The sequence below is a fragment of the Diuraphis noxia genome, unplaced genomic scaffold (genome assembly GCF_037042655.1).
Source record: "Diuraphis noxia isolate RWA-SAM2 unplaced genomic scaffold, SU_Dnox_SAM2 contig0001, whole genome shotgun sequence".
Classification (NCBI taxonomy): domain Eukaryota; kingdom Metazoa; phylum Arthropoda; class Insecta; order Hemiptera; family Aphididae; genus Diuraphis; species Diuraphis noxia.
The window spans coordinates 47,109,503-47,137,065 of record NW_028301711.1 but is presented as its reverse complement, the minus strand read 5'-3'; the positions used below and the strand labels follow the sequence as shown (position 1 = coordinate 47,137,065).

The following is a 27,563-nucleotide window of genomic DNA, read 5'->3' as shown; positions in this document are numbered from 1 at the left end:
TTAATATTATGGTCAGGCTTATTTGTACAAGTTTTCACGTCTATTTTCTTACGTCAGTTTATTTACTCCAGTTTTTCATTTCATAATTGTATTTTTATAACGTAAACTATACTTATATTTTTGTCATAAATTTTTTTCACATCAGTTAAAATTTAATAAAATAACTATACACACCTGAAGCCACACAAATACTCTTTCAACATGAGTTATGATCATGATCTTATACTATTATAATTAAAACATATTATTATTATGCCGAATAATCTCCTTAAACGATAACCGCTAAACTCTTCTTAATTTCACACTCTGGCATCATAAACATTATACTCATTATAGGATAGGTATCTGCATGACTGCATTGTTTATTTCCACGATCACGAATTCTACTATTACGTCTATGTGTAATGTCTATGCGTCGATGTGTGTATGAAATAATCACTCATCAGCAAGGCTCGGAAGTTCTAGCAAATGCATATTTTTATTGGTTGGTCTTAGGACATTCAGAGTAAGATACAAAATTGTTTCAAACTTATCTAATGTCATATACAAAATTTTATTTTGCTAATTTTTGCATATTTGTGATTTTTAGTGCTATTTTGCTAATTTTGAGTTTTAAGTGCTATTTAAAAGCATATTTTATATAAAAAAAATAAACCAAATTGTATTGAATAATGAATATTAAGCTAACGAAAAAAACAGTACATTTTAGTTACTATTGCCGATCGCACAGGTTATTCCGTTCGTTTCCAATAATTTAGTTATTTTTAAAATTTATCAAATGTACTGCAGTTATCGAATTCGTTCGAAGATTAGATAGAAAATGTTCACAACAGAAAATGTTCCAGAGCCGGAAAAATGCTTACTTCTCAAATATTTACTACCTATATAATATTTTATATAAAACTTGTATAATTTAAAAAAGTCTAAAAATTAGTTTATAAAAAAATTTTTGTTAATAAAATTTTAATTTGCATATTTTCCAATTTTAAGTTCTATTTATAGCGCTTATTGTGGTGTTTTTAAGTGCATATTAAAGCGCTAAAAAATTACTATATTAGTGCTATAACTTCTGAGCCCTGCGTCATCAGTAATAGAATATTTCGACTGTGTACAGTTTAATCTATGTCACTCATTAAAACACCCAATAGTTACCTATATATATACAAATAATATATTTAAATTTTTAATTCCACATGCTTGAACACCGCTGTAATTAATATTTGATACACAAATTCAGTGTTACTCGTTTTCTATTTAGTTGACATAATTAAATAGATATGTGAGGTTAATTTTATTATATTTTTAATCTAGAATTTTTGTTTTTGAATTTTAACAAAATTACAAAAATCATATTTTAAGGTCAAATCTATGTTATACGTTTGAATTTTCCACATATTTTGATATTTTGAATTTCTATTACTCATAAAAAAAATTTTTTCAATCAATTAACTTGTGAGTAATATTTTGTCAATTTTGAGGTGATAAAAAAAAAAAAAAATATGAATATTCAACAACAAAATAGTTTATATATTTTGTGATTTTGATAAAATTCACAACAACAATTTGAGCTTTTTTTTATTTTAAATTAAAATGTTTCAGCACGTTATGTGTCATTAAAAGCATTTGAGTAAACTTTGAATGCTTATAAACTAATATTATATTATATTAATCAAACAAATTCATACAATATTGAGTGTTTATTACTTAACTAGCTTGTTGGTAGAAGATGTTCACTGTGCTAGTGCTATATACAGAGTGTTCCAAATTTCATGTAACGGTGGATTTCAGCATTATATATTTAAATAAGGGAAAATTGTCCTATGTGAAAACCTTTTTTGATTATCATATAATCAAATTAATTTTATATCAAATATTTTTATTAATTATAATGTGGTGATTCGAGGGATAAGCCTAACTTTAAAAATTCAAATGAGAACCTATATGTTTTTTTAAGCATGATTCATGAGCAATTTAATTTTTTTTTAATGAATTTTAAATGGTCATTTACATTAATGTGTAAATAATTGAAAGAGCTTTCGACTTATAAATATTGGTGTTCATTTATAAAATGTCAACAGTGATGAATAATACTAAAAGTGCTTCCGCGTTGTAAGACCTTATACATGCTAAATTTCAAACGTGATCGCGGGCCACACATTATGACAAAGCGGGCCTAAACTGCACTCAGGCCGCGGGTTAAACCCTGACAGTGGTTTACTCACGTGGATGCTATGATTCAAAACAAACGCGTAAGGTCGAACTTGATACGCATCAACCATGTCCTATCCGACGGTATCAGCGTTATCTAGGACCTGCTAGGCGTCAACGCATCGAGTGACAGTCTCCAGACTTAAGATTGGGACTTCTCAGCGTGGACGGTTCGACGTCAATTTGTCGCGGACATTTCGGCGATATTATGTTAATTCCATTATGTCCGTTTCAGAGCTTGGCCATTTCGGCGAAAATTAATAGTAAGAAAAAATTGTAATATAATGTAAAAACATATTACAAAATAAAATAAGCAATCTTAAATCATAAATAAATAAAATAATTATAACTACAGTAGAAATCGGTTATAACGAGTTTCAAGGGCCAGGTAGTTTTTCTCGTTATAACCGGTAGCTCGTTATATGCGGTTAGAACGAGCATTTGTTGTAACCGATTAATAACGGGAAATACAAAAATAAAACCGACGACTTTTTTTATTTGACTTATAGTCGAAATTAATACTGAATTTATACATGTATGCACATACATTATTTATACATACATTTATTATTAATTATTGTAATTCGAGATTTATTACTTTATTTATCTATAAATATTACTTAAATATAATTATAAAAAACTTGAATATAATTTCTTAAAATAATCTTTGATCGAACTTTGCTTCATTTATTTTCTGTTGATCGATGTTTCTAATAAAGACAACGCTTTTCTTTAGCATCTGTACCTTCATATTTTGTGTAATAAAATCTTTCTAGTGTTAGACTTAAATAATACATTTTACCTAAATAATAGCCAAAAGTTCTTATCTTGCAGGTAACTGTTCGTAATAACCGAAAAATCGTTAGTCAAGTTCGTTTTATTTTACTCGTTATAGCCGATAACTCGGGCTAAAATGCACTTTACCACGCACCTCTCGAATTTCGATATTTTTTTTTCAAAGACGTGTTTTTCAACGCTGATTACGAAACTGTTTGAATTTTTGCGCGGAGACAATTATTTTGGAAGTTATAGCACCTCAAAGTTTGCGATTTTACGTTTATACTCATGCGCGACATACTACTTTACTGCTGCGCAGAGCAACTCGAGTTTGGCTACCGGTGCCGGTAGGCTGAAGGTGGTCCCATGAGTTAGGTGATCGGAGCCGATAGACGACGGAAGCTATATTATACTTGTGTTACTATAACTAACAGAGTTAAGTTTACTTGTTAGGTCATCCGTCTGCCCGCAGGGCAGGTATGCTCCCCCCCCCAGGTTTGCTATTTAGCCCCGGGGGGTTTGAGGGCCGAGCCCCCATCCAACAAGAGGTCCGTAGGACCTCGAGTTTGGCGACCGGAGCCGGTATGCGAAGGGAGCCACTATATACTTATTTTACTTTAATATAAGGATTCTAAAAATATACTATAATATCCTTATGTTATTTTAACAGGTGTGATTACAATATAGCTGATAATAATTGCAAAATAACTTAATATAGCTTATTCTATAATCATAGAGATAATTTATTATGCTATATGCATATTAGTAATAATACCTATACAATTTGGTAATAAGATGATTATAAAATATATTATTTAGCGATATTGATGTAAATATAGAACGAAAACCAATTAAAATGTGCTTTCTTTTCTTAAATATCCCAATTTATAATAGTTATATTATATAATATTTAATTTTTAAAATAATAATAATTTAAGATTGTTATCGGGGAAAAAAACAAATCTAAAACCGTTTTACGCGCTACGCGCGGCAGTAGTGTACAGTAGTGTTGCGTGCATGAGTATAAACATAAGATCGCAAACTTTGAGGGGCTATAACTTCCAAAATAATTGTCTCCACGCAAAAATTCAAACAGTTTCGAAATCAGCGTTGAAAAACACGTTTTTTTTAAAAAAAAAAAATCGAAATTCGTGAGGTGCGCGGTAAAGTGCATTTGTTCCATAACTCGTAATAACCATACTCGTTGTAGACGTATATTTTAACATACAATCATATGAGCTTGTGCCGAGACCTAACATTTTGCTCGTTGTAAGCAGTATCTCGTTCTAAGCGATGCTCATTATAGAGATTTCTACTGTATTTATGGATAATACTGTTGGAGCAAGACTGTCCAGCAAGGTTGGCAACTCTGTTGCACGGTGCCGGACTGTGTCGTCTAACAGTTGCCGGCCCGCGTAAATTTGTTGTTCTTGCCTCGCCGTTTGTTGGTGTTCGATCTGCGAACTCGACAACACATGATATTAAAAAGGCGCTGACCATTGTCACCATCGTTTGCTTTCCGTCGTATTTTGCGTGTGTGTTTTGTTGTTGTATACGTCGACGTGCGTTCCGTTATCGTGTTCATTGCCGTTGGCTGTGAAACGTGTGTCGTGTCCGGCAAATCGGAGTTCTTTTCGTTCAATTTTATTCGCGAGTGCACGTGCACACTGTGAGATAATTTTCACGTGTTTCGTTTGCTGAACCGTGTATGCGAGGGTCAATGTTGTACACCGCCATTCGCGCCACCGTTGTAATACTGGTCTCCATCAATTAGCATTACACTTTACGTCCTTTCAACCACAGATCGGGTGGTTGTCTATGCAGTTGGTATCGTCCGTTTGACTGGATTGAGCAGTTCTGCGACTTATTGGACATTTGGAGAGCACGTGTGTGGAAGGTATTTTGTGAAGCCTTGACAGACGTCAGTGCTCCGTTTTCGGGTTATGTCAAAAGGGACAAATGAAGGTGACCCGACGATACAGGTTTTTGTTATCAATTTTAAACTGTGTAATTAAGTATTAAATTTTGTTTATCAGTACATTATATAATAATTATGATGCGAAAGTTTAGCATCTTTCTGTATATATAATATGTTAGAATTATTTAACATAGTAATTCTTTATGCGCGCAATGATAATATTGTATTAGGTCTTGACTATGTTATTGTATCATTTATTGTAAATTTATATTATATTGTTTTCTATTGATACGTGGTTCGATTAATACATTGCCGTTTTTATTACTCATTCTTATTGTTGTTAATTATTATGAAATAATTAAACTTCAATTAATTAGTTTGGTAATTGACAGGTTTGTTTCGATTCCTTTCCTTAACACAGAAACCAGTTGTGTAAATTAAAAGATTTTATTTACAGAGTAATTCACCAACCGCTAGACAGGAGTGCTTATTCGACATTATTTGGTAGCAGAGCGTGGTTACAACTGTTAGCTGTGTTAAAGTATTTATTGTTTTTTTGATACATCACACTAGTTGAAAAGTAAATTAGGGTGAATATTCTACATATTATTTAAATATTTAATTTAAGGGTTCACAATAGATGTGTTGTTGGTATATATTTGCAGGTATCATTTTTAATTTATATTAGTTGAACCGAATGCAAGGTGTTTAACGTTTATGCTAAACTAGTAGTTTGGACTTCCTGGTTACCCTGTTGGTGCTTGTGTTACTGAAAATATTATTCTATTTTTTTTTTTTTGTGTATATTACCATATTTGCCTTATTTTTTGGTAATAATGCCTAGTCAGGTTGTTGACATTGCTAGAGCTAAGCGCTCCAGGACACTCTCTCAAGTAAAACGTGATAATGCGGCGACCAATATAAAAAGGGTTTTTGAATCGTCAAAACGGGCGCTTGAGTCTTCGTGTGAGCTTCCTAAGTTTCTCAGTCTTGCCCGTGACATTGACAATTTATGGTCACAATTCAATATTGAGAATGATGCGTAATTGAATGCCTGCATTGATTAGGATTTAATTTCAGAGTTTGATGTTGATTGTGAACCTGATGTGAGGGAAATGGTTGCGTCGATTCGATCGGTAGTTGATCAAAACAAGATTAATACTGGTGTAGCTTCGAAACTTGACATGTTAGTTATTGCTGGTGCAAACATGCATATGTCTAGTTCTGTACCTAACGAAGAGCACCGTTTATCGACTCCTCCGACTTCATCTTTTGATTCTCGAGGTAGCACTTCATGGCCAGCTGATACTCGATGTATGAGATTACTTAAAATACTTCTGCCTTCTTTCGACAGTACAATTCACATGTGGCCAGTATTTAGAGACAGTTTTTCTGTTTTGGTAGGTCAAAATTCTAGTCTGTCGGATATTGAAAATTTTTATTATTTGTTAAGTTGCTTACAACCTGGAGCAACGGATGTTATCATGGGTATTACTGTATCAGGTGAAACATACTCGTTAGCTTGGTCGACTTTGGTACAGCGATTTGACAAGCCTCGCCAGCTATCCAGTTCTCTTGTTGAAAAGTTATTGAATGCACCTGTGTGTGACAAGGAGACTTTAGCTTCGTTAACATCTTTTCTCAACATCTTTGATGAGACCAGTGCTAGCCTTTCGGCGTTAAACATTCCTGACCTGTCATCGTATATACTATTTACTTTGGCTTCCAGATGTCTTCCGTTATATTGTCAAGGTTGGGCAGTATCTTCGATACAAGTATCGTAAATACGTATCTTAGATACAATTGTATCATGTATCTCGATACAATTATATGAAGTATCAAGTATTTTGTATCGCAATACAATTATATGAAGTATCGAGTATCTTGTATCGCGATACTTTTTTAGTCAATGTATCTATTATTTCATAAAATAATTTATGATGCGATACAAGATACAATACAATTCTGATTTTATTATTAAAATAAGAAGAAATAAGAAGTAATAATAATCATAATAATTAATGATCTAGAAATTAATATTTTTATTTAATATTGTAGGTTGTTAGAAATAAGTTTTCAACACAGTACCGATAAATCATAAAATATAGTTATGTGTGTGTCGTGTGGTGTATATTGTATATAATATATATATATATTACATATATACACTGTGACACACGCACATTGAATTGGACTTTACGTCTGTACCTTATTAGGTATCCATAATTTTGTATAATGGTGTACCCAATAATTACAACGTTATAGTGTAGGTACCTTTCACGATAAAGTAGCTAATGAACACGGTTGATTTGTTTTATTTTGTTTTATTACTAATTTATAATTATAACTGAATAAGTGTCAGTTTTTTTATTATTTTATTTGTCATTCTAATTACTTAATGAAGTGCCCATCCCTATAACTTTTAAAAATCCATTGACTAATTTTATTAAAATGTATCGAGTATCTAGTATCGCGATATTCCAAAGCCAAGTATCGAGTATCTAGTATTGCGATACTCCAAAGCAAAGTATCTTATATCTAGTATCTCAATACTCCTTTTTGAGTATCTTGCCCAACCTTGTATATTGTAGAAAACTTTTTGAAGCGGAAAATAACGTTGAATATCCTACGATTTCTCAACTGATGGCATTTGTTAAGACTCGTGTTCAGGTCCTTGAAAATGTAGAAACAATTCGCGGTTGCGTTTCAAAAGCTACGATTACGCCTAAACTTGTGGGTCCCCGTGGTAACAAAGAGAAGCCTCCTCGTGTTTCCTTAGTCGGAGTTGAGGTCTCGCAATCATATGTTTCTATTAAGTGCCAGCATTGTAAGGGGAACCATGTTATTGAAAAATGTTTTAAGTTCAAACGATTGGCTGTTAAGGACCGGCGTGATGTCACTCGTAAGCTTCGTTTGTGTTTCATGTGCTTTTCGGACAAGCATTTAGTTCCACAATGTACATCATCAAAGTCTTGTTCTAAATGCAACATCAAACATCATGTTTTGTTACATTTCGAGTCCGCATCTATAGATAGTGTTGAAGATAGCAACCCTGCTCAAGAGCCAATTATCTCTATTACGTCATTAAATAGTGTGGTGACCTTACATGATGTCATGTTAGGTACAGCCTTGGTACATATTCGTGACAATTCTGGTTCGATGCAGGTTATGCGTACATTAATTGACTGGGTTCCCAGATCACAGCATTAACTTCAAAGTGTAGCGATCGTCTAGGTTTGAAAGTTGAAAGGTGGACCGCGAATGTAACAGGTTTGGCCGGTGTTGAAGTACCAAAGGTTGTTGGTCAGGTCAAATGTACTATGACCCCTCGTTATGCTGATTCACCGCAATTACAAACGACAGCATGGGTTTTAGATCATATCACAAATTCTATGCCTACTCGACCATTGCCAATTGCCCTTAAAGAGCATTATTCTCATCTTGCTATGGCTGACCCAAATTTCGATAAACCCGGCCCTATTGATATGTTGTTTGGTGCTGATTTGTACCCTGAAGTTACGGAGAACGGTAAGGTAATCGTGAAAAAGGATTGTCCAGCTGCCTTTAACACGATATTTGGATGGATAATTGTCGGTTCCGTTCCAGTTGTTGGTCAGTGCAAACCCCATTGTGGATTAGTGTCATTATCAGTGTCTTTGAAAGACACCTTACAACGATTTTGGGAGGTGGAGGAACCCGGACCTGCCCCTATTGAGTTTTCTGAGCAAGGGCAATGTGAACTATTGTTTTGCAGTCAAATGTCACGGCTTGATGATGGCCGTTTTTCTGTTCCGTTGCCTTTTCACGGGCTTGGGCTGTCCAACGCATTTGAAGGTTCACGGCAGGTGGCCATGAAAAGGTTCTTAAATCTAGAACGTAAGCTTCAAACCAATCAACCACTTTACGATTCATATCGACGTTTCATGCAAGAGTATTTAGAGTTAGGTCACATGTCCCTCGCCTCACGCCCAGGTTTATATGACATTCCTCGTCATGCTGTCCTGAAAGACCCTACTGATGTGTCGAAGGTTCGGGTGGTATTTGACGCCTCTGCATCCTGCTATTCCGGGGCATCTCTAAATGATTGCTGATTCACAGGTGCTAAGCTTCAGTTTAATATTGTTGACATTTACTTAGATTCCGTAGTTTTCAATATGTCTTTCACAACTGACGTATGCAAAATGTATCGTCAAATTTTAATAAATCCTGAACATAGACCTTACCCGCACATTCTTTGGCGGTCGTCACCCATCGATGAGGTCCGTGATTATGAGTTGAATACTGTTACATATGGAACTAACTGCCCGCCTTTCCTTGCACTCAGAACAATTCAATTTATTTACGAACATGATTGCGATGCAGAGGTTGCGGTGAAGGAGGCGTTGCAGTTACAAACATATGTTTATGATATTTTCATGGGTACAGGTTCTGTTGACGAACTGATGCATTTTAAATCCTCATTAATTAACATATTAAAACGGTCGTGGTTTCAGTTAAAGAAATGGCTTAGCAATTCAGAAATAGTACTAGACTACATTCCTTGGAAAACCGTTTGTTGGATTCAATTGCAATTAACGTGATTTATGATGGCATCTAAAGGTGTTAGGTCTCCAATGAAGACCTAATGACGATTGTTTCAGTTATACCATCAAGCTGGAAGATAAGGCTGTTCCTACAAAAAGACGTGTGTTATCCGTTATCGCCTAGTTGTTTGACCCACTTGGATTTCTTAGTCCGATGGTTTTTTACGCTAAAACCTTGATGCAACGTATATCAAAGATCGCTTGGGACGATCCATTGCCTAGTGATATTGAGGTAGAATGGAGACAATTTCTAGAGGAATTATCTAGGATTTCTGTTATTGGCATCCCGTGATTTTATTTTACGTTTCCGACATTTTCTTGTCAGTTATGCGGTTTTTGTGATGCATCTAAGCGTGGATATGCCGCGGTAGTAAATTTACGGATTATAACAGTCTCTAATGATGTGAAGGTTATTTTATTAGGTACTAAGACTAAGTTGGCACCCATTAAGAAGTTATCAATCCCACGGCTGGAATTATGTGCAGCCTTACTACTTTCCCGGTGGATGCACAGGATACTTTGCGTACTTAGCAAGAGGTTGTCTAGTGATGGTGTTTATGGTTGGTCTGACTCTTCTGTGGCCCTGTCATGGATCATTAACACCGAATTGCAATATAAGGTTGTAACGTCACAGAATTTTAGGCCCTATTATTATACGAAACCAATGGGTACACCTATTACCTACAATATAAAATGAGCACACCTGTCGGTCCGTGACCATCCCAGTATTAATAGCGCGCCCGCGATTACCACTATGTTATGTAATAAATGATCCCCGACCTCCCCGCCTGCAGCAGTGTTCACCGTAGTCACCACAGCATGCCGCCATCGGCTGCCGTCGGCGCCTCTGTCGCGTCCGTCGGTGCGCTCGCCGCAGTACAATTATCTCAATTAATCTATATATTGTAAAAGTCCCGCAATACGCCTACCCTGACTCTTCCCACTGCGACATCATTTACGACAACAGCGGCCAGCGACCGGACACCGTTCGACACCATTTTTTTTTCTTCTTCTCACCAACGTCTCCTGAACACCACGTCTCTGTCAAGACGCGCCGGTTCTCGTTCTCTCGTGTTACGCAACCTCGTGTCCACGACCAGTCTATTGATTTTTTCATTATTGTCCAACGCTGTCAACGCCTGTTATGATGGGCTAAGCAAAACCACGGGCCCGATGTCGGTTGAAGCTGCCGTCGTTCCAGTGCCCGACGCCGATGGGCCATGTCGACCACGTGCGTGTCGATGGTCAACAGGCCAGCTCATCACAGCCGTCGGTCACTAATACCTGACCAACATCGTCAACCAGCCACTCAGCTCAAGTCATCACTTCAACGCGTAATATGTATCACACCATTCCCCCCAAAACCCTTGTCACCTTATAATAATATATACGATATTTGTTAGACATGCGTCCTATCGCTCCTCTCATTCCGATTACCGTCCCTAGCGATATGCCGGGCGGTAACCCAATGGTTGGCGAGGTAACTCGGTGAACAATATATATATATTAGTATTCCGCCGAACCTCGTGGGCCGATCCGTGGTTTCGTTTCGTCCCTATATCTATATTTCCTAATGTTTGTCACGTGCCAAATTATATACTAAAACTGTGTATGCCAAATTATATACTAAAACTGTGTATGCCAAATTATATACTAAAACTGTGTATGCCAAATTATATACTAAACTGTATACCAAATTATTATATTCCCCATGGTAATTCTGTGTGCGAGAGCCACCTCCAATTTATAAATTTATTAACTATTATACTATGTAAAATATATTCCCCATCATTACCCTAAAACCTCATGTTTTCTTTATTTATTAGTGCTTTATCACTATTTATTATGTTATATTTTTTGTCTCCCCTTATAAATGAATCTTTGGCGTTCATTCGTCACTGCGTGTATCAAAGCCTGTGAGTTCCACCGACTTGGCCCTTGGGTCATCACGCGGTGCGGCTCACAGGTCATGAGTAAAGTGTTCCCCTTTACTCATGGGTGGTTTATTGGGACCTTAAAAGCCCGTAATCTCACAAGGTTTTTGTTTCGAATAGAGTTCCCCAAATACAAAGTATGATTCCCAGCTGCCAGTGGAGGCACGTTAACACTTCTTTGAATCCCGCTGACTGTGCGTCTCGGGGCTTGTCTCCGGTTGCTCTGATTAACATGTCTCTTTATTGGCAAGGTCCAGAATTTTGTCACGACCGATTTCAGATAGGAGTACGGATAATTTTACTTTGTCTCCCAATGAAATCCCTGAGGTCAAACTTTTTGCCTTGTCTATACAATCGTCGGCACCTACTGTCGAATGGATTAGTAGATTTTTGTCGTATAACCAATTGCTCGTTGTCATTGCATGGGTTCGACAATTTATAGGTCGTTGTCGTAAAAAAACATTCTTAACTCCTTACCCCAGTAGGTTAGAACTTGATGAAGCATTTAACGTTGTTGTAAAAGCATCTCAACGCGATTTTGTGGGACAACTAAGACATAAATTAATTTTATCTCGACCTATTTCAAAACCATGGTCACAGCTTCGTCCTTTCTTAAATGAACATGGTGTGTTAAGAGTAGGTGGCCGTTTGTCACATGCTCATATCTCAGAAGAACAAAAGCACCCAATATTACTGTCCAGACTTTCCCATTTGTTAGTGTTACTCGTTCGTCACTGACATAAACTGTTATGCCATGCCGGCCCGCGCGTAATCACGATTTTAGTCTCGTGACAATTTTGGATAGTAGCTATTCGTCGGTTAATCCGTCAGGAGACCTTAAAGTGTGTTGTGTGTGTCCGTTTTTCGGCCCGAAACCCCCAACCGTTGATGGCCAATTTACCGCCCTCCCGTGTACAACAATGTGGTGTTTTTTCTAAAGTCGGTATTGACTATGCTGGTCCGTTGCTTTTGCGAGAACACCGCCTTAGAAAGGCACGTCAATATAAAGTTTACATCGCGGTTTTCGTATGTATGACTGTCAAATGCGTTCACCTGGAGCCGGTTCTTGATTTGACAACTGATTCGTTTCTTGCTGCTTTCGATCGGTTCGTTGCAAGGAGAGGACTGCGGAACTAATTTTGTGGGTGCTGCACGTCAACTGCGTGCTTTGGTCAATCATGGTGATACTAAACCACGTCTCATCAAAGCCTTTGAGTGTAATTGGCATTTTAATCCTCCCAGTGCTCCGCACTTCGGAGGCATCTGGTAGGCTGCTGTCAAATCTGCGAAGTCTTAATTTGTCCGTTCAATTGACACGCAAGTCACAACTTTAGAAGAGTTTACTACCTTCCTGTCCTGCGTCGAATCCGTATTGAACTCACGCCCATTGACTCCACTATCCACTGGCCCGTCTGATTTGGAATGCCTTACACCAGGGCATTTTTTGATTGGCCAACCACTTTGTGCTGTTCCTGAGAGAGATTTGGTTGATGTTCCTCAGAATAGGTTGTCTCGCTGGGAACTCTTGCGCCAGTGCTCTCAAACCTTTTGGCAACATTGGTCAAACGAGTATCTTAATCTCTTACAATCCCGAAGCAAATGGTCCACTGATCCGTAAAGCAGCTCTTTGTGGATGACATGGTCGTCGTTAAAGACAATAGTGCTCCTCCATTAGGGCAAAACTAGGACGTGTGGTAGAAGTGTTGCCAGGTTCAGACGGTGTAGTTCGGGTAGCTCGGGTTATTACTCAAGGGGGAGAATTGGTTCACCCTGTTGTGAAGTTGGTACCGTTACTCACTTACAACGACACATCTACATATATAAACTAAAGTTACATTTTTCATATGTCCTGTCGATTTTATATATATACTTTCATTTTTTTATTTTTTATTTTACATAAATTTCATATCTTAGTCTACTTTACTAATCAATTAGTAGCGTGTTGATGTTCATACATAAGATAGCGTTATCTAGGACCTGCTAGGCGTCAACGCATCGAGTGACAGTCTCCAGACTTAAGATTGGGACTTCTCAGCGCGGACGGTTCGGCGTCGACAATTTGTCGCGGACATTTCGGCGATATTATGTTAATTCCATTATGTCCGTTTCAGAGCGTGGCCATTTCGGCGAAATTTAACAGTAAGAAAAAATTATAATATAACGTAAAAACATATTACAAAATAAAATAAGCAATCTTAAAACATGAATAAATAAAATAATTATAACTATTTATGGTTAATACAGTTAAAAATGTATAAATACCACAATCACTTTAAATCATAAATAATTAAATCAAATTAATTATATTTATTTATACCTAGTTAGTAATAATTATTATTAGTGACACTAATAAAGACAAAATTACCACACGCCATACGGTGAGACAATGTTATAGACATAAGTCAATTGCCGTATCGCCGAAATCGTCACGTTGAACTGTCGGCGACGCCAAATCACCGACGCTGAGATATCCTAAATCCTCTGAGCTTACCATCAGGTACCGATCACACTCAAAGACGTACACAAAGTTTTCAACCCGCCAAAAGGTCAAGCCCATGGCGGCCACCACGTCACCCTCCGTCTCATAGAATCGCGATATTGCTGGCCGGACGTGATCTAGAAATCATGTGATAAAGCCGAGCTTGCGAACGGTGCCAACGAGCCCAAGTACACAAACACACGACGTCAAGCATCACACCTTAGTACCTTACACTTCACCCAAACGACATATCGGCCACATTCACTTCGACTTAGTTGGGCCGTTATCACCATCCATCGGATACAAGTACCTACTGAGGTTTTCGACTGATTCACACGCTGGCCAGAGACGTGGCCGATAAAGAATTCATGTCGACCGCGCAGTTCTTAACAACTAACTGGATAGCACGTTTCGGCGTGCCTGACGTCAAGGCTGACAGTTTGGGTCGGATTTCAAATCACTTTAGATCACTTTCGGCATCGAGCACAGTCGGACGTCGCCGTATCACCCTCGGGCCGACGTGACGGCAGAACGTATTTTTACCACACGCTCAAATCCGCGCTCGCCGAGATAAAATCACCGCAGTGATGGTCAGCCAAACTGCCAATCGTCCTACTCGCTACACAGTCAATGTAGGCATCGAAAAAGCTCCGGTCGATTAGCTGACTCATCCCAGTTCACCCCGCTCTAACGTCGGATAGACAAAGAATGGGCACACCGAGTTTTAGATTTTTAACCAACACTAATAAAGGTCAATATTCAAATAAACATTTCCTAGATTGAACTATATTTTACGTGCTGAACCGAAAGATAAATAAATGTATTTATATTTGTATTACAAAATAATTTCCCTAACACTTACGATGGACCCTTTTTTTTTTTTGAGGGACCCGCCGAAATTTCCTCACTAGCTCGCTTCATCCGGGGCTACCCCACTAAAACCGAGCCACAACCGTCTGAGCTAGTAACTATGTTGTGAGACTATCCATGAGACAACTCCGATACACCCCAGGTACGGCAGGTACGAACTACAAAACTCAATGAGCTACATTCGTGCCCACCGAATATGCAAGTGAACTAACTACTAAGTCACTAAACTAAACACAGATGAATACATGGCTGCCACCAGTTAACTGATATCAATGATGAATTAATGATAAATAAGAGTGCGATCGAACCGAATATTTTTTATATGCGGAATTTGCTTTAGATTTTATAAATTGAACCAAAAAAAAATAGATTAAAGTTTCTGTGTGAACTGTTTCTAACTAAATAGAATTATGATATACTGATATTATTATTGTTGTAGACTGTAGTAAATACAATAATAATATTAAGTCCCTTTTCCTACACCCACCAACTTTCCTCAAACGACTATAATATACATATTATATTCCATCTATCAATTCTTAATAATCAATTTATCATTGTAACTTAACAATAATTCACCATTTCCCGTAAGCTTAATAGCATATTTAAAAAAAAAAATTATAATTTTATGCATGGTTTTTCACTAATGATGGTTGAAAAGCAACAACCAACCAGCCAACCGCGCTGCTTTGGAAGTCAGATATGAGCAAATTCCAACCTCCCCTCCTCCCTCAAATGACGCCACTGAATATATACAATTTATTCAATGTATATTAACCCTACATTAACGGTTATTAACATGTATACTATAATGGTAGTAAAAATGTACTAACACCTATGTGTCAGAATTATTGCTTGAACAACAAATCTGTGGCATATAAATCGACAGTGTTATAATCGATCTTGGCTGTATTAATTATTCAGTTGTTTATATATCCAATAGGTAGTGTTTATTAATAAAATAGCTTCATCTAAATTTGTCTTAGTTGATAAATTCCTCATCAACAATATTGTATTGCGATAAAATATATAGTTTACTTCAAGTTTAACATGAGTTTTACATTTTTATAGATCAATGCTAGAAACGATTAAGCACAATTTAAAACCAAAAATGTTCATGCTATGGATTGTGTTATTCACATTAATTATATGGACTTACTCGTATTATTCGTTGACTGCATATGAAGAGATTTTTAGTGAACCACGTTCACTTTTTTTAAACCACAGTAAGTGTTAAATTAATATTTAATTTATTTTAAGTATAAGGTTCCTACAGAGTACAGACACCCGTGAGTCATTAAAATATGAATTCAAAATTAAATCTAATTACAAGCTACAACTTTTATGATTCGTCTGTATTATTCCATGTTGATAAATTGTTCAAATTTCAAAAAGACATACTCTTAAACGTCTAAAAATTAAATATATTGTTTTAATTAATTACCTATCCCGAAATTGAAGAATCAATATGATAATTAAGCTTACTGTAATTTGTTTCCTGACATATATTAGTATTATAGGATCTATATTTTAATATAAATATGTTATAAGATTTTGTAATAAATTTACATAGATATTATAGCTCTCGACTTATTTAGAATATAGTACATTAGGACCATTATAATTATAAATATTTCTAAATTGCATCATACCAAAATACTTACACTTTCTATAATATTTTATCAATAATTAACACAATAATATAATAATTATCTTCTTTCACTTTTGATTATATTTTAAATTCAGTAGTACCTAGATCCTTAGGAGTTATCATAACATATTATGAACCAACACGAAAGATAACATATGAGTATTAAAATTAATATTTTTTTTTTTTTGACACTATTTATATATTACAATTATTTAAATCTGAAGACACTAAAACAGAAAAACTTAATAAAAATAAAATTAACTTGAAAAGTTTGGAAACTAGAAATATTTCCATTTTTGATTCTCAAAATCTCTATAACAGTTGAATCTGATTTTTCTAATTTTTTTTTTCTTGTGAATTTTAAGATTTTTTAAAAAATTACTAAGAGCATTATATCTGTAAAAGTGTGAAGTTAATAATATATAATTTATTATCATTATGTTTGTATAGATAACATGATTACATAAGGAGCATTTAGGATTATTTTTCTAAAAAACTTGTCTTTAAGTATGACTTTGGTTACTAAATATTAACTACTGCTTCTTTCTTGTTAAGGAACTATAATGAAATAAATAATTATTTAATTAAAATATTATGTTTAGTATATTAATATATCATTGTTGTTTGTTTCAGATAATTCTGGATATTTAATTAATACATCAGGATGTCGAATTCCAGAAATGTATTTGAACGGGCCTGAAATTAAAAAATGTTTTAAACCAAACCTAGAACTGAATTGCAAAGTGAAATGGCATTATAATTTTCCATTAATCACCTCAGATTTAACATCTCTAATATTAAATATGAGTGCGTGGGCTACATTAAATATCAGCGATGGAGATCCAAGTTTTGAATGTTATTATATTCCAATAGAAAGACCAACATTTGACGACGACCAAGACCCTAAATCATATAGTGATAATGATGTGAAGTAAGAGTATTTTATACTTAAGGTTTAGTTGTATAGGTTGTGTTCTGTGCACATATATATTTGATATTTTCTAATTTAGGGTGTATATCTAGGTATCTCATTTCGTTTACAGTTTTGAGTAGTAACGTAACGCGAATTACAATTTACTGCGACGAAATTACTTTTTTATAGCAACTCTGTAATAATTTGATAATATTTTATTTAAATGAACGCAATTGTAACGAAATTACTTTTTAAAAATTTATGGAGTAACATGATATTGTCTATGTTATTAAAATAAATAAAGAATGTAGAATGCGTTTAAAAAAAAACTAGGATCTAAGATATTCAAAAAAAATTAAAAATCAATAATAATAATACAATTTACGATTTCTTAAGTTATGGATGATCAATAGCAATAAGTTTCCTTAAAAATTACTTTTTGACTTTGATTACTCAAAAGTCACCATAAAATAATAAGTAGGTGATAATGTTTTCTAAATTTGAATTTATTTGAGATGATATTCATAGTTTGTTATTTACATTGTACTTTAAAACATAAATCATAGTTAAAATCTATATAGTACAAAACATGAGATAGATAGATAAATCATATAACTTAGCCCTTAGGTAAATATATAAATAAAAATAATATAAATTTAACGATCAAAAGCTGCTAGCCAGTTAGTCGAGCCAAAATCTAGTCTGTAATGTTTGGTTAGATTTAGTGAGATTTAATTTATCCTAACGTTTCTAACACCCAAGGCCAGTATTATTGTTTAGATTTAAATTAATTCAATCACAGCAACGTCATAAATTGTCGCCAAATCATTTTGAACTCTAACGCGTACATGAAGAAAAATTGCTATCACAGTTGCTCAATTTACTAGCTAGCATGCATACCCTGGGGCTCTTTGGGGAGCGAAAATCGGCTGTGTAAAACACCCTTTTTACGCTAGAAAAATAATTAGTACGTAGGTATATTATAATATTTATAATGATAACAAATGATTAAAAACAAGGGAAATTATATCAGACTAACTGCAGTGATAGGGTTTGATTCGATATGATATGATTTAATATAAAATCATAATAAGGTGATTGCTATGCTATAACAGCCTATAACCATCGTCCAACTTATAAATATACCGGTTTCGGGTAGGTACTATTAGCAAATTTAAAGTAGAAAAATCCAGTTATCAGCTATCAACTATCAAGTATTTGTGAAATACATACTTTTATATTTTGTAATGGTATTTGTTACAATATTTTTTTAATTAAACAGTAAAACACTTCAATATTTGAGTATTGTCAAAATTTTGAAAGCTTAAAAAAAACTTTAAGGGTGCCCCAGTGGTAGTCTTCTGCATACCCTAAAATGGAGGCCTTCGCACACCTATTTAAGGTAGTTAAATAACGCTGCTATATACAATTTACAATGTTGTTTGGGCAAAGCTTCGTTGGGCTTATTATAGGTTAACTTATTGAAAGGTTCAGCTCCCTTTCAATGTTTGGGCTAATTGTATAACTAAATATTATGAAATGGTCTCAAACAGCATTTTTGATTTATCACTTAAGTTTAATATAAAAATTTTTATGATATGAAGTATACACTAAACATTATCAAAATTATAATAACATATTTAAAAAAACGAAAATACGATGTACCTATTTAATATATGAAACGAATTTCATAGTTTAAAAGCGTTTCCGGTGACTTTCCCAAAAACAACTCATTTTGTATTAAAATCTAGGCCTAGTTATTAATATGTTTTAAATTTTAGGTAAGCAGAATGGATCATGTTAATCCACTACCTTCAACCCAAGTGTTCTAAATAAATAATGTAAATAAATCGTCAAAAATTAAAATATTATAGCAAAGTAATTAGTTAGCTGTCCAACTACTCAAACTGATTTGGAGAACAGTTTTTTAGGTTATATTTTATAGTTTCTAAATAGAAACTTGACCTGCAGTTTTCATGTTCCTTTTCATAATCCTGTTCTTTAGAGGGAGTATATTAATCGAACCGTCCAAAAAATGCAAAATGGATGCAATTAGTTAATAACTGAAATAGGGAAAAACTAAACTAATTAATTCTTATATATATAATACACATATATATATATATATATAATAAAATTTTAATTTTATATCACAAATTATAGACAGTTAAGTAGTATCATATATATATATATATATGATACTACTTAACTGTCTATAATTTGTGATATAAAATTAAAATTTTATTTTATAATGTTGTGGTAGGTTATTTGAATTGTATGAATCTCTTAAAGTTTTTACGACTTTTGTTTTTGTTGTTTATTCTTACAATTTTAACTGACACCCTTAAAAACAAACTGACTCACTAACAGGCTCACTTGACATTTACATAGTACATCCTAACGCTAATCCTAATTACCTAATAGCGTTCACAACATATTACATAATATTTTTAAATTAAGTGGTAAGATACACCATACTTGCAATGGTCTGTGATATAAAATAATAATAATATACTAGATATGTTATTATACAGGGTTTAACAGTATTATACTTTAACTGTACTATTTAACAAATATAGTAATATTTGTAATGGAAATTTGTTTAATAATACTGTTACACCTTATATAACAATAACTGAATAACATAACTATAAATTTATATGTATACGATCATATTATTTTTATTTTAAATTAGAAATATTATGTGAAAATAATTGTAAATGTATTATTTTTCTTATAGACTTGGCAAAAAAGTATATTTTGTACACAACACAACAGTTTCAAATGAAATGGTTGAAGTAGTATGCACATTAAATTCAACTATAATTTACAAATATCATCATATATTCATACGCCCAACTCCGACAGTAAGAAACCGAAAAGACGGAGAAGTAAGTATATTACTTTTGGGTTTGGACGCGGTGTCTCGTATGAACTTTCATCGACAAATGCCAAAAACTAGTGCGTTCTTATCTAAAATTGGAATTGTGGAAATGATAGGTTATAATAAAGTTGAGGACAACACGTTTCCAAATGTAATTCCTACACTAACTGGAATGTCAATAGAAGAGTTGAAAATAAATTGTTGGCCTGAAAACAACAATTTTTTTGATAACTGTAATTTTGTATGGGATGATTATAAATATGCTAATTTTAGCACAGCTTTTGCAGAAGATAGTACTTTAATTGGAATGTTTAATTATTTAAAATCTGGATTTTTAAAACAACCCACTGACCACTATTTAAGACCTATTATGATCCATGCTGAAAACGATATAGGCCACGAATCTATTGGAAACACAATAGGTTGTCTTGGCTCTAGGTTGGGTATGGCCATGTTGCTTGATTATGCTTTAAAAATTGCATTATCTATGACTAATCACTTATACATGAGTGTATTCTGGACGACGAGTCTAACGCACGATTATATTGAGTATCCAAAATTTGGCGACGACGATTTAAGAAACTTTTTTGATGCGTTTAATAAATCAGGCGAGCTCAACAAAACGATTGTCATACTAATGAGTGATCATGGAATCAGGTGGGGATGCTTTAGGGACACATACCAGGGTAGTTTGGAGGATAAATTACCCATGTTGAATTTCATCATACCGCAATGGTTTCAAAACATGTATCCCGGAGCAATGGAAAATTTGAATAAAAACACAAATCGGCTTACTACACCATATGATTTACACGAGACACTATTAGAGTTCATCGACATGAAACAGCTCGATGACGATTCAATTGCAACACGAATGAAAATGAACGAAAATAAAAGAGGTACTAGTTTGTTCCTAGAAATTTCCGAAAGGAAAAATTGTGAAACAGCGGGAATACCTAAAAACTATTGTGCGTGTCATGAGGAGAGGGTAAAATTGGCTGTAGATGACTCAAACGTCGTTAAAGCTTCCAAAGCCTTAATGCAATATATAAATTTCAAGTTGTCGGCACATAATACACTTTGTGCATTTCTAACGTTACACGAAATTCACAAAGCGTCAGTTGAAATGAGAAAAGATAATAATTCGGTAAAAGATTATGAGATCCAAGTAACTACAATTCCTGGTTTTGCGAAATTCGAAGCAACATTAAGGCAACATAACGATAACTTTAAAATGGTTGGTTCAGTTAGTAGATTAAATTTATATGGCAATCAAAGTATTTGTATAAATGACGCTAAATTGAAGTTATTATGTTATTGTATACATGAAAATTAAACTCAGTCACATACTCGTTACTTGTAATTTCCCAAACTCATATCATTATGTCAATGTCTAATACGATCTAAATATCAATACTCGTTTGGATATAATATACTTTATAATAATAATTAGACTTAAAAGGCTGTTTTGGTAACAAAATTTGCCCCCTAAAAACATGCTTAGGTTCTTCGCATTTTCCTCAGTTCTCGATAGTCGTAGAAACATAATTTTTCTCCAATATAAACGTGAGAAGTTCTTCTAGATAACTACGTTCCAGATTTTTTTTACACTGGTTATATTTGCAATTGAATTCTTATTTTAAATTTTAAAAAAACATATAACTTCTGCAGTTTATTTTGGGGAAAAATCATATTATTTCGATATTTAACTAAGGATGAAGAAAAACATGTTTTCGGTATGAAACTATAATATTTATGAGTCATCTCTTTAGGGTAAATAAAAACGTTTCATTTTGACCATAACGAACTCTTAAAATAAGAGAAAAAATCAAATTTTTTTATGAACTTTCATTTCGTTTTTAATGTGATATTTTTAATTTTATATAAAATAGTCTTAGAATTTTATAGTATTTATTATGAAAATGTTTTTGCTTTTTATTTGTATTTATTTTTTTATTGTTGAATAATATTGAATAATTTGTTTGACTATGCGTATTATATTTTACACTATATAAATAAATAATTAATTAATACATATTTGTTGGTAAAAAATTGTTTATTCTTTTATATACCTATGTATATGCGTATTCTAATTCTAACAAACATATTATAGACATAATATTATTATTGTCTGTTAAAAAATAATAAATATGATAATTTATATAGACTATAATTTTATCAACTTGTATTGTTCAAAATTATTATTAATTCATTCAAATTTTATATTGGCATTTGGCGCAAAGAGATACGTTCATGTAACGCTATAAATAGCTGATGTTATTAAAAGTAGAACACTTGAGTGGCCCGTGCGATTACGGCAACTAGATTCAGAATTATATTATGAATGGTTGATATACGAGTACACAACAAATGAAGGCAAGTCAAAATTTCACAATTTTTCCAATTGTTGATTATGAAACTTTTAATTTGCGAGTATTGTATAACAATTTTATTATTGTTTATAACAAGGTTATATCATGGCATAATAATTGTGTTTTGGAGGTAGGTACCTAAACCAATTTTTCAATGTAGACGTTTTATTATTTAAATCACACATTTCAGCTCAGTCTACTTGAAACATTCTAGAATATCACTAATGAATGCCAAATCACTCTGAAGAATATCGATTTTACAACATTTTCTTTTACGTACACTCGTAACGACTCATTCAAGTATGTAGAAAGCTGGAAGACGCAATAATCGAGACTATATACCTATTGTTAACTACAAAAGTAGAAAATTGTCCACAGTTGTATTAAAAAGTAACTATGAGAAAAAATACAAAAATTATTGTGATATTTTCATCGAATGCGTATTAGCATTTTCTATACACCATACAATTTTATAAAAGTTATTTTCAATTTTTATTGGGTTTTTTTTAAATTATAAATTACTAGCTGAACCCATGCACTTCGTAGCCCGTTAAAAATTCTATCTCTTTTATGGTCCATAGTTCATATTGTGTGTTAAATTCATTTCATGTGATGATGTTATCAGACATCAGTATATTTTTATACATAATGATAGATAGTGGTTAAAATATATTATAATCTTACAACGGTATTCAATTTCATATATCATTATGTAATTTTCTTCGTTTTTTCAATATAATGTACCTATGACAATTTAAATATTCGATTCAATGATATTTAGGCATAACACTTTCTAACTTACAATATCTTCTGCCCATATGTCTAATAAAATTCTGTACCAAATTTTGTCGCAATCGGTCCAGCTGTTTAAGAATGTAAATATATATATAACCATCACTATAATAACACAGAACAATAATAACCGTCACTAAAGCAACCATTTATAAATAAACAAAAATGTCCATCCTAAAAATAAGTCCAGCTGCTCTCAAGAGCACTTGTTTGTTTAAATGGTTGCCTTTGACTACCAAAATATATTAATATTATTTATTTTATTTTTTACTGGGCAGATGGCGCCACTTTAATTTCATCACACCCTCATCTTATTTCTCTAACCCGATAGCTTTCTCAAATTTTTCATTCGTAAGAACCTTCTCCTGGCAATTACGACCCAAACAAAAAAAGAGTGAGCAAAGTCGGTTCAGCCGTTCTTAATTGATGAAATGTTATACATTTTTGTCTCCATTTTTATATATATATAGATTTATATTTATATTTTTATCTGCTAGTGGGCGCCGCCGGTGTAACTCAGTTTTTGTCTCTAAATCTCTAACTCACAGGAGTTAGGTCCATAATTTATGCTATAAACCCGCTACCCGACATTCTCTATCATTTAAAAAAAATTTGAGCCAAATTGGCCCAGCCGTTCTCAACTGATGCAATTTCGAATTTTTTGTCTCCATTTTTATATATATATATATAGATTATCAATAAAAAAATGTTCGCTAAAACAAAATTACTGACCAAATTGCATACTCATATAGCTTCAGTTGTTCCAGCTAGGCTATGAATCAGTCAGTCAGGAACAGTTATTTTTTTACATAATGTTCTAAAGCCCTTGGCAATTGCTGGATATCTGAATAGGCCAAGCCAACACTGATTTTTTTTGAAATTTAAACAGTAAATTTTTGAAGTATATAATATTTGACTCATAATACATAAAATAGCAAAGGTACGACATTGTAATTATAAATTCCAAATTATTATCTAATGGGAATAGAATAATTTTTTAGTACATAATAATCTACAGTTTAAAATATTTTTGTTCCTATGGTTGTGTTATTTACATGTTTATTGATATAAGTTATTTTTGTTTACTTAAGCTCTATGAAAAATCAATTGAAAATATATGGCGCATAAATATTATTGAGTAACGCGAAGCCACAAAATCTTTTTTTTATGTACACCATTATAGCATACAACCAAACATAAATATTATTGTACCAACAAACATTTATTTTAACACGCAATTCGAATCAACAATTTAATAATCGATTAAATATTATTATTATTTTCCAATATTTATTTAAGATTATAAACTGTATACATTTTATTATTAATTAATACATACCTTACATTGTTACATATGATAGGTATATATTAAAATTGTTTGAATTATCTATAATAAAGTCAATGTTATACTTATAATCGATTTTAGACAGTACCTATCAATATTTGTTCCAATCGCCTACCCACGTACAATGGTCATTATTAGTATTAATAGATTCCATTGTCTCTGATAAAATTTGCAATGGAATTGTCTCGGGAATCAATTTATCGTCCTCTGCATTTTGTGAAATCAAAACGATGTCGCTGCTGCTGTTATCAGCATTTTCGATATTACAGGTTTGTTTTGAATATTTTTCAATAGCAACTATCACGTTCATCGCGGCCCATCCATATAAGCCGTAAAAACAAATAATGATTATCATAATGGCGTAAACGTAGACAAAATTTACAATAAGAAACGAAATCGGCGATTTTATAGGCGGAGATGAATCAGTTTTGTTTTCGGTATTTCCGTTTGATGTCTGGATATAAAACACACAGGTGTGTGCATTAATTGTTTGTTTTTTTACAATATAAAAATCGTAGCCGATACTCACTGAATTGTCACAGTGCTTCACGTGGTATAATCGGTATAATGGAATGTATTTCGCAAAAACAAGAAAAATAATCAAAAACATTACAACTACAATTGCTAATGACTGGAGTATATTCATTTTATTGTTCATTATGGAGTTTGTTATGTTATTACAACTCGGTTTTATTTACATTTCATCGTAGCCAATAAGAAAAATAAACTTATCATAAAGATAATAATAACAAAAATAATAATGGAAAAACATAATACCTATTATGATATGCATATTATTGAAAGTTGAAATATTTTAATAAATAATTATAATTATCGCGAAAAATGACGTAATAATTATTTTAATTAATAACTCTTATATCACAGTATCGCGACGACTCAAATACGCGAACCTAATCATTTAAATTACTCTTATTGGGTCTATTAATACATATTTATGGTATATTTACCGTAATGTTATGTCACAGAAAAAATATAACGTTTTACGAGTCACCACCCTCAGCGGAAGTTGGATCAAGCTGCGCAATCCGGCTATGCGGAAATTTTTTTTTCTAGAAAGAAGAATGTTATCAGCATGATAACGTTTGAGTTCATAGCGAATATTTAGCGGCATTCGTCGGCCTTTTGCTTCGTGGTAAACACGTGTCCAGACAAGGTGGAATTTGTTTTTCGATTAAAATAGGAATAGTAAAAAAAATAAAAATAAGTGGTGTTTCCGTGTAATTTTTCTATAATGTAGACCGCTTAGTAGACTGATTAAACGATTTTCTTACTAAAAAAAAAAAACAGACATGAAATGTTGATCAAGAACACTAATGGCACTAAATATGTTAATTATTGATTAAATAATAATAATGTTTATTTTAATTCTATTTCATTTCTATTTTTTTATTATCATTCTCATATACGAGATTGAATATTATCATATTTATAGCAGATCACGAATACTATTTCATTTTTTAGTCTGCACTGGGAATTTTCAAGGAGTGTCATCGAAATGTAATAGTTTTGAATAAAAGGATACTGACGATTTTAAAATCACTTTTTATTTGATTAAAAATATTTAATGATTTTATTAATAAATGGTATAGCTAGGTACCTAATGATTTATATTAATTATTATTGTTATTAAATTTAACTTTTTTTCAATTAACACTCTTACCGTAAGATGGAGTGGATAAGTTCAAACTTAATAGAATAGAAAATAGAAAATAACTATAAATTATTCAAAATATTTAAAAAATATTATTGTGTAAATTATATACCTACCAATGTACTTATACATTGTATAAAATATAACTACCTACGTGAAAGCTTACATAAAAGCTCTAAGTAATAATAATATTAATTTAAAATTACAAAAAAATAATTAAAATTATTGTTCCTTGTGAAAATATTAAATTTCATCAAAATTTCAATAAATGTATAACTAACTAATACCATTGGTTATATACAACGATTATAAAGAACAGGTTATGCGTCAGAAAGAATATTTTTATTTTCGATCAGATATTGTTAGAGTGGTGTAGTTCTTCAAACCGCCAAGCACTGCAAGTCATCAGTGTTAAGTATGAACATTTTCCTAAACAAACCATGTTAAAAATAATTTTTTTATTTATAAATAAATAAACTTTTTTTGTTATTGTTAGCATTAAATTCATAGGTAATTTATAGACCTACATTTTGAGTGAAGCCTACTGTATTTTTAGACCTTCCTTTTTTTTCAGATCCTACTAACAAGACAAGTATAACATACAATTTTGATAATATTAATATATTTTTCATCAAGCTAATTGAATTATTTTATTTTAATTTAAAAAGTATTAATTAATTTAACATTTTTGTTTTGTTTTTGTTTTTTGCAGCTATGTTAGAATAATATTTATTTGAAAAATATCTAGTAATTTAATAAAATTTCATAATTTTGAACTAGAAAAATGTTCTATAATTTCGCTACAATAGGGACTGGTTCCAAAGAGTTAGGGGGGGGGGGTTGCTAAGTCATAATTTTCACAAATAAATATACAATACAGTATATACGGTGGCAACAAAAACTTTATCTCAGTAATCAGTTGAGTGGTGACTGACAGTGATTTACAGTAGGAAACCAGGACTCAGGAGTTAGAGAGTGTATGTCTGTATATCACTGCGTATTTTATTATTGAAAAGTATAACTTTATTCTGTGTGGTACAAAGTAAATACATTTTAAAAAAAGGACATTATAAATTATATTTACATGAAATGGACTCACATAACACATGATCGTAAATTTATCAAACTTGTTTATTAGTAGTTGTTCTAAATACTAAACTATATT

General features: G+C 32.7%; 2 protein-coding genes across 2 annotated transcripts; both read left to right on the top strand.

The window, feature by feature from the left end:
- Positions 1–1,468: 1,468 nt before the first annotated feature.
- Positions 1,469–22,204, top strand: LOC107161429 (uncharacterized). Its single transcript, XM_089217780.1, has 4 exons — positions 1,469–2,471; positions 15,841–15,995; positions 17,054–17,351; positions 20,074–22,204. The coding sequence occupies exons 2-4, from the start codon at positions 15,845–15,847 to the stop codon at positions 21,551–21,553; spliced, it is 1,929 nt and encodes a 642-aa protein (XP_089073906.1). The 5' UTR covers positions 1,469–2,471; positions 15,841–15,844; the 3' UTR covers positions 21,554–22,204.
- Positions 8,224–8,994, top strand: LOC107161428 (uncharacterized). Its single transcript, XM_015507834.2, has one exon. It carries the CDS (start codon positions 8,224–8,226, stop codon positions 8,992–8,994), a length of 771 nt encoding a protein of 256 aa, XP_015363320.2.
- Positions 22,205–27,563: the final 5,359 nt, after the last annotated feature.

Bases quoted from the DNA above. Each gene is read 5' to 3' on its own strand.
- LOC107161428 (XM_015507834.2), top strand. From the start codon at position 8,224: ATGACCCCTCGTTATGCTGATTCACCGCAATTACAAACGACAGCATGG.
- LOC107161429 (XM_089217780.1), top strand. From the start codon at position 15,845: ATGCTAGAAACGATTAAGCACAATTTAAAACCAAAAATGTTCATGCTA. The intron at 15,996-17,053 runs GTAAGTGTTAAA...TGTTTGTTTCAG, and splicing joins TTCACTTTTTTTAAACCACA to ATAATTCTGGATATTTAATT. The intron at 17,352-20,073 runs GTAAGAGTATTT...TTTTTCTTATAG, and splicing joins TATAGTGATAATGATGTGAA to ACTTGGCAAAAAAGTATATT.